At 56.4% G+C, this 8,540-nt stretch overlaps 1 protein-coding gene across 1 annotated transcript in view; it reads right to left on the bottom strand.

The window, feature by feature from the left end:
• Positions 1-2,476: 2,476 nt before the first annotated feature.
• The window catches only part of SMO (smoothened, frizzled class receptor), a 30,545-nt gene continuing 24,481 nt past the window's right edge, over positions 2,477-8,540 (bottom strand). The window contains exons 11-12 of the mRNA XM_034763817.1: positions 7,501-7,635; positions 2,477-6,252 (exon numbers count right to left, since the gene is read on the bottom strand). Coding sequence (XP_034619708.1) covers positions 5,642-6,252; positions 7,501-7,635 — 746 coding nt within the window. The 3' untranslated portion in view covers positions 2,477-5,641. The remainder of the gene's footprint in view (positions 6,253-7,500; positions 7,636-8,540) is intronic.

Below are 8,540 nucleotides of genomic sequence, written 5' to 3'. Positions count from 1 at the left end.
CCGCCCCAGCCCTGGGCTCTCTCTTCACCCCCCACCCGCACCCCCTACCACTCCAGCCCTGGGCTCTCCCACCCCACCTGCACCCCCTGCTGCCCTAGCCCTGGGCTCCCCCCCTCTCCTCTCGCCTCCAGCCAGTCCGGCGCTGGCAGGGTCGGGGTAAGCAGTGGGGCTCCCGGCCGCGCCTCAGCCCAGGGTCCCTCCAGCCAGGGCTCCCGCCTCCAGGACCGGTGGAACCCGGGAGGGCAGAGCCGGGGGACCGCCTGGCAGAGAGCTGAGGAGCTGGGGCAGGATAGCCCCAGAGAGCGGGACGTGGGCCCCGCCCGGCAGCGCCCCGCCCTCTATGGACCCATTGCTGCTGCTTCTGGCCACCCTGTCGCAGTCCCTGAACGGCTCAGGCCGCTTCGCCCAGCCCCGGCTGCGGCACTGGGAGGCGGCCACCCTGCAGCACCTGCAGGCAGCTCCGGGGGCGGCCCCCAGCACGAGTGTCCCCCGCTTGGAGCCTGCCCAGCCCAGCCACAAGGTGCGGGCGCTGCTCTCCAACGCAAACCGCAGTGGCCCCAGAGTGCTCCCCACACNGGCCACCCTGCAGCACCTGCAGGCAGCTCCGGGGGCGGCCCCCAGCACGAGTGTCCCCCGCTTGGAGCCTGCCCAGCCCAGCCACAAGGTGCGGGCGCTGCTCTCCAACGCAAACCGCAGTGGCCCCAGAGTGCTCCCCACACACAACGCCCTGCTGCTGCCTGGGCTGGCTCTAGGCTTTTGCCGCGGGAAGCAAAAAAAAAAAAAAAAAAAGAGACCGGAATGCCGCCCTTGAAAATGTGCCGCCCCACGCACGTGCTTGGTTTGCTGGTGCCTAGGGCCGGCCCTGCTCCAGACAGCCAAGGCTGCAAGGATCCCTGGTTCTTACGAAGGGGGGACAATTCTTCCTCCCAGGCCCGGCACGTACACTCAGGATTGCCCTGCGCCCCCCCCATCGCTTGGAGAAAAACGCTCTTGCATATCCTATTTAAAGTGAAGGATGCCATCAGCTCCCCCGAGACAGATTTGCTGCCTTCCTGCAAATGAGCGATTGGAACTACAGCTAACAGAACTGGAGCTTCCCCTAGGCACCTCTCTATTCTAGATGCATCAGGCGGACAGGTCCCAGCCTGGAGAAAGGGGGTAGGGGAACCACCTGTTTTTTTCCCTGCATTCTAGAGGCAGGTGGAGCCACTTTAAAAGGGACACCGTCCACCTGAAAATACTTAGTCCCTGTTATTCATCGTCCTCCTTCAAATCCCTTAAAACTCTCCTTTGCCATGATGCCGACACAGAAACGTGACGATTAGGCAGCTGACGTGCAGAGACCCCTGCTGATCAATATTGTCTCATGGTTTCCTTGTCCTCTCCCACCTGTCTGTATCCATCCGTCGTTTAAAGTAAATTCTTTGCGGTGGGAACCGTCTTTTTGTTCTGGGTTTGTGCAGCACCTAGAGAGACGGGATCCAGGTCCTGGGCATTATCATAATACAAATAACAATGAGTTATAAGAAATACCTGAGATTGCAGGAGCAGAAAGAAGTTGGCAAAGAAAATCCTCTTTTTCCAACCTGGTTTCCTTTGTGTATTCAGCAGCATTTTATTTAGGGTTAATTTCCCTGTTTTCCCTGGATAGCCGGCTGGCCAACTTCTCCCTTGCAGTAACCACCTTTGTAAATTTCAACAAGGGAGCAGAAAAATCCCTTATACATATTTTTAGAAGAGTTTTATGAAATCAGGACTTAATGTCGAAAGGGATTTTTAAAAATTAGTTAATGTCAAAAATAATCTAAATTAACACCAGGCCTTTAAGTAGAGTGTCCAATTGGCTTATGAATAGGAGTAAAATAATCCACTTAGATCCATTTACACTGACTGATGTGCTCTGCTAGAAGACAGGCCCGTCTCCTGGTTTTAGGGTGTTCTGTGGGCAGTGATGTAGAGGCAGAGTTAAGACTGTTTGGGTGATCTCACCCGTGCATTCCCAATGTTTAATTGTCAACATTCTCTCTCAACCTAGGATATTAACTCCTTAAATAATTCTTTAAATCCAGTTTGGCACTCTTCTTGATCTTCATTTTATTTTTGCATGACTCGTGATTCAGATGATGAAAAATTCCTGATGTCAGTTTCATTTTGGTAGGAGGCAGTTTCACTCAGAGATTTTCTGTGCTTTGGGTTCCCAAATGCTACAGGTGAATGTTTGTGCATTTAAAAAAAACAATTGTTTTCACTGAAGTTTATTATTATTTTTTAATTGGGCAGACAGTCTACTGGCCTTAGGTTTTTATAAAAGCTCATTTTTACACCATTTAAATGTTGCCTGATTTTAAATGGGAATGCCCCTTCACATGGAATTCTGGGTTGGATTTCTGGGCTTTATAAGAAAAAGCTACCAAGCTTTTCTCCATCTGGCAGTGCTGGGTTATTTTTCATTATGTACAAATAAGGGAGCAGACAATTAAATTGAAACATAGCAAATTTAATACTGATAAAAGCATTTTTCTTTCTTTTAGACAGAAAAATTAACCTGTGGAACTTGCTGCCATTGGATATCACTGAGACCAGGAGTTAGCAGGATTCAACAGAAGTTTAGACATTTACATGAATAAGAAACACTGACAGATATAAAACATGTTAGAAAGGATATGAGACCTCATGCCTTAGGGCTCAGTCGGCTTAACACTGCCAGGGTCTGGGAAGAAACCACATTGAAGGGCTGATTATTCTATAATTGACCACTAGGAGTCTTGCACCTTCTTCCAAAGCATTTGGTATGGGCCACTGTCGGAGACAAGATACTGAACTAGATACACCTGTGGTCTGAACCGGTCTTCCTATGATCCAGAATTCCTACGTTCTTATGGAATCACTGACCACCTTAATTCCAGCTTAAAGCCTGGGCATTATATTATTTGGAGGGACCCACTTAGCAGCATGTGCATGTGTCAGCCGCTGTATACTGGGCCCTATACAGGAATTTGCAGTGTAGAGCCCTCAGTGAGATAATTAGCGTCAGAAGCCAAAGACACTTCGATGCTTCTCCAAGCCTCTTGCACCGGCAGAGTCAGGCTAGGAGTCTTGTCAGGACTGAAGGAGAACGCCAGCTCCAGTCCCCCCCGGAACTTTGGGGGAGTTCAGAACTGGCTAGAATGGGCTTGGCTGGTTCTCTCCATACAATGGGCCAAATTGGAACCCTGGGTCCAGACCCGCCCCTGAAAACTACATCTTCAGCCCAACTTTTCAGCTCAGCCCCTCCCGTGGGAAGAGACTCCCTGCACGCCGAGAAATGCCATGAGGAGAGACTGCCTCCTGGGCCTGGGGCACTGCCAGCTGGAACCCAGCGGCTCATGAACATGGGAAATGAGCTGTTTGTGGCAGCCGGACTTTTTAACCCCCCTGGAAGTTCCAGGTTTGAGTTCTGGGTCAAAGATCGAGCTGGCTTTTATCTGCGTCTGGAATAGCTCCCCTGACCCCTGGAGATCAACCATTCCAACAGACAGCAACTCAGACCGAGGGGAGGGGTTAGTACCAGCAAGTCTTCAACCCTTCACCCGAGGGGCGGGGTTAGCCCTTGAGAGACTCCGCCCCTTACACAGATGGGGCGGGGCTTGCACATGAGAGACTCTGTCCCTTAAGTGAAAACAGCCATGACACACGACCCATTTAACCACCAGCTCTTGAGCAAAAGGGGATTCCAACCGCCTGGCAGATTCTGAGGGCGCAAGTGCACCAGAAAAAAAGTTTTCTTTGCCCTTTATGCGGCCCCAGCGTGGGGAACACGCCCCCTCCAACACGCCCCTTCTCGCTTCAGCGCCGAATGGGAAAAGCCAACATAGCTGCTCTCGGCCATCACCATCAGCCAATCAAAAGCCACTTCCCTACTGCTTGGGATGTTGGGACACAGGAGGAATAACCCCCCCCCGCCCCCCAGCAAGAATACATCCTCTGAGGCTGCGTCTTTGGGAAGGGGATCCCGGTGACCAAAGGGAACACAAGCGCGCGGCTCTGATACAGACGAAGGGCCGCCGCAGTTCTCGGTTATATCCTTTTCAATCCAGAGTGACTCCACTGGCGGGATGGGGGGCAGAACGGGGAGCCCCGGCTTAGAACGGGGCACATTTTGGGTTTTATATTCCACAGCAAAAAGCACAGTAAACAAGATCCGGGCCCAAAGCAGGCGACATGACGTGCTCTGTACGGGATTTCCAGGTGGGACATCCCTTTTACGGTCTTCAGCCCTAGTAAACGTCTCTGTGTATTACACAGATATCTTAAAAAACCAGTAACACAACGGAAATATTTAAACCCACTAAGTAGCATCGAGGGGCCCAGTTAGCTTCCTCCACACACAGGGATAGAGCATTCAAAGGGGAAGGCCGAGTGTGTGCTTGTTTTGAACTGGTCCCCATCTAGCGAGCCAGGAGGATCTCCAAGAGGGGCGTTAAGAGAGAGAGATCAAGGGGGACTACAAGTTCCAAAATGCAGGGGACTACAAATCCCAGCATGCAATGCTTCGTGAGAACCGCATGGAGCCCTACAAGCTGGAACTCCTTGCCCTCCAGCAGCTCCCATTCAGCACACGTCTGGCCCAGGCCTCTGGTTCCGGGGCTGGGTAACGTGGCCCCGCCCCCAGGGATGCGTCCCAAGGAGGGTTGTGCTGATTGGCTGAGTCACTGAGGTCGATGCTGGTGACAACGTGTTACATGCGCCGCCCCTCCCTGTACAAAGTCTCCACCTCTCCTGGCAATGGGCGAAGATCCGGGAGCGACGCGGCTCCAACGCTTCCGAGAGTTTAATAGACAGACCCCTAACTAAACCCTCCGGCCGTCTATTACAGCTACCACGGCTCAGAGCCGCCAGCCCCTTCCTTTCAGCCCCTGGGGTGGTTCACGGGACAGCCGGAAGCTCCTGGGATAAGGAAACCACGGGATCTTCTCTCTGCCCTCGGAGAGGCTCCTCTCTGTATAGACCCCCCAGCCTCCCTGATACCAGGCCATCAAGGGACGTTTCTCTCCTTCTCCAAGGCTCATCCCCACCCCCAGGCCAAAGTTTGGGGAGTGAACGCAGCACCCAGGTGGGGCAGAGCTGCTGGTGGAGGAGTCCTCAAAAAACTCCATGCAGCGGGGTGAAGAAGGGAACAATCCACGACTCCATCTGGGAGCTGGGACATCCTGAATCCATCCCATAAGCCCCGCAGGAGCCCGGCCTCTGGGGGCATCACCAGCAAACGTCCGTTTGTTTCCGTCACCCACGGAGCAATAAATAACAATACCTGGCGGGCCCCGTCCAGCTGCCGTTCAACCAGCCGAGACGAGGGCTGGCTCCCTCCCGCGGGCAGGACGGGCCGAATGTCGCGGGTGGGAAGATCGGCAGGGAGGGGCCCAGGAAACCCAGGAGGGGGAAGGAGTTCAAAAGCAGCCACAAGCTACCAAGGAAGCGCCAAGGTTTGCAGCAGAGAAGAACCTGCCTCTGAGCGAAAACCGTCCCTGGTCGGAACGCGGAGCGTGAGCTTTAACACTACGCCTGTATGCTGGAGCCCTGCAGGCTCCTCCATTGCTTGTGTCCCCATGAGGCGATCTCCAGGGCTTCTCCAGGCACGGAAAGGGTCTGGGTCCCTCCTGGCCTAAAAGTCGGAATCGGCATCCAGCAGCTCGGCGTTCATGAGGTTTGTCTGGGAGTGGATGGGGGCGAAGCCCGCCCTTCTGCCAGGAGTCCTCGGCCCGCAGGGGATGCTCCCGCCGGGCAGGGCGCCGGGATCCAGGCCCGCGGCGGGGGGCCGGAACGAGCCCATGTGCTGCTGGTGTGCCAGGAAGCACCTCACGCTGCCCTCGAGGGCTAGATCTTCCTGGGGCCCGGTCTCGGGGCAGAAGGGGTGGCTGATCAGATGGAAGGCGTCGTGTTTCCTGGACCTGGCAGGGTTGTCCCGGGGGAAGAGGCCTTCGTGCTGGGAGATGCTGAGCCTCAGGCCAGGGTAGGAGCCAGGGGGCGGCACCTCTTCCCCAAGCTGAGACTCCCTGGGGTTGGAGACCAGGCACTTCTGCCTTGGCAGCTTGGGCAGGCGAGGGACGGCGCTGCGGGCCGGCGGGGTGAAGTAGCCCACGTCGCAGATGGCGGGCTCCAGGGGGCAGACTTCCTTCTTCTTCCTCCTCTTCTTCTTGCGGCTGGCTCTTTTCTCCAGCTCGGGCGAGATCTCTGCATCCACCACCCACAGGTTGGCCCTCTCGTCCGGCGGCACTGCGGGCACGAGAGAGGGGAGACAGGGTGAGAGGGGCCTTCCCAGGCTGGTTCGCTGTTAAAACCCCATGGGAATCTCAGTGACCGGGACGGCCGGAGACAGACCCGAGAGCGGGCACAGCGTGAACGTGTGCGATGGAGCCTTGTCCTCACCCAGCTTGGTCACTGCACCCGTCCCAGCCCAGAGATTCCCGGCCGCCCCAGCCCTGCCAATGGCCCTCAATCCCAACCCCTGCTCCTTACTGGTCCCGTCATGGGGCCCCTTACATGGCTCTGCCCATGCCCTGAATCCCAACCGGCAGCCCCCTGCAGGCCCAGCCCTGAGCTGCCCCCAACAGCCTCCCACGCTCCTCACTCCCGACCTGCAGCCCCCTGCAGGCCCAGCCCTGGGCTTATCCCCAATAGCTCCCCACGCTCCTCACTCCCGACCTGCAGCCCCCTGCTAGCCCAGCCCTGGGCTTCCCACCACACACAGCTCTGCCGGTGCCCCTCAGTCCTGACTTGCCTCCCTTCCCTGCGCTGCCAGGCCTGCCCCTCCCCTGAGCAGAGGTTATTTGGGACGTCAGGCGGCATTTTTAACCCTGGGTTATTACAATTCATAGCGTCTCCGCCAAATTCCAATTCACAGAATTATATCTCCCCTGGTTCCATACAGCAATTGCCGTCCCTGCCTTTCCTGTGCCGTGAACCCACTGAACAGTTGCCACGTTCCACCCCAGAAGTGGCTGCATTTCCATGGCTGTGGCGCAATCCCTCTCCTATCCCTGTGATTTCACTCCTTGTATCCCCAGTCTCACAGCACACAGACGGGGGGGTGGATATCACCACCCTTGTTTTACAGGGGGGAAATGGAGGCCCAGCGTGAAGCCGTGACTTGCCCTAGGTTAGTGTCAGGGCGAGGAGGAAAACCAGAGAGTCTCCTGATTCCCAGTCCAATGCTTCCCGTCTAGAAGTGGAGCGCAAAGCTGGCCTTGTGGCTAAGGCACTGGGACGCAGGAGTCCTGCATTTGATTTCTGGCTCTGTGGACCTTCATCTTTCTGCCTCAGTTTCCCAACTGCCAGAAGCTAGATTGCAGGGCCTGTCTCTCGCTATTGGTCTGAGTAGCACCCGCCACCCAGGGGCCCTGATCTCAACAGAAACCTCTAGGTGCTCCTGGGACACAAATTACCTTGCGCAGACGCGCGCGGTGTCATGACCTCATCGCATGCCCATCTCCCTCAGCACCCCGCGCTTTCCCAGGGACTCACCGGGTGTCGCCACAGGCGTGACGGAGATGTCCTGCGGCAGGATGGCCCCTCTCCTGGCCACCATCTTGGTGACGTGCTGGGCCCAGGCCGAGGATACGTCAGCTGAGGGCTCGTTGATGTCGAAAGCCAAACCAGCTGGGGTGAAAGCCAGAGAGATTCTTACAGCCCCGCTCAGCGGAGGGGGAATCCTGCAGCCTGAGCCGGGTGGGGTGGGGGGGATCTTCACTGATTCACCCCAATCTCCTGCCCCGGCTGATCCCACAAGCAGCCCGTTCTGGAACCAACGCCCTGCGTTCCCGTGGCAACCAGGAGGCCTCCCATTCCCACACGATGTCCCCAACCCCCAGAGGCTGGCCCCTGTGCTAACAGCCCTGCAGAGCGAGGATGCGTTTTCCAGCTGCCCAGGACCTGAGAGCCCAGAGGGTCTTTGCCCGGCTTTTATATCACGAAGCGACGGCCAAATGGGCCAGAAGTCAGCCTGAGGGGCGTCTGCACAGCCCTCCCTACCCGGCCCTCCAGACAATTTTGCAACCCCGATGTGGCCCTCGGGCCAAAAAGTTTGCCCACCCCTGGTGTGCACAGACAGGCAGGATGAGCCAGTGGTTAGGGCACAATTCCCTACTCTGCCACAGACTTCCACGGGCGAGTCACTTCACCGCCTTCTGCCCGACGGGGATAAGAGCCCTGCCCTCTCAGGGACGAGCGAGGGTGATTCCACTAAAGACTCGGAGGCACGTCCGATACTACAGCAATGTGGGCTGCACAAGTTAGCTAGACAGAGACGTTTGCCCCCTGCGGTAACGTCCTTGGACTCATGGAGTTACGCCAGGTGGGAACTGGGTACCAGGAGCAGATCTGTTGGGTAGGGCAGGGCCATTTCTGAGTCAGTCACTTTTCTGACGATGCTTTTAAGGCGTAAATAAATCCTGCCGCTTGTCGGCTCCCTGGCACGGGGCCGGGATACTGCTCTAGGGCAGCGATTCTCAAAGGGTAGCAACCTGCCGACCCCTATTTTGATTTTAAATTTTTCATGGACTCCC

This window comes from Trachemys scripta, chromosome 1 (genome assembly GCF_013100865.1).
Source record: "Trachemys scripta elegans isolate TJP31775 chromosome 1, CAS_Tse_1.0, whole genome shotgun sequence".
NCBI classification, from domain to species: domain Eukaryota; kingdom Metazoa; phylum Chordata; order Testudines; family Emydidae; genus Trachemys; species Trachemys scripta.
This window is presented reverse-complemented; position numbering and strand designations above follow the sequence as displayed.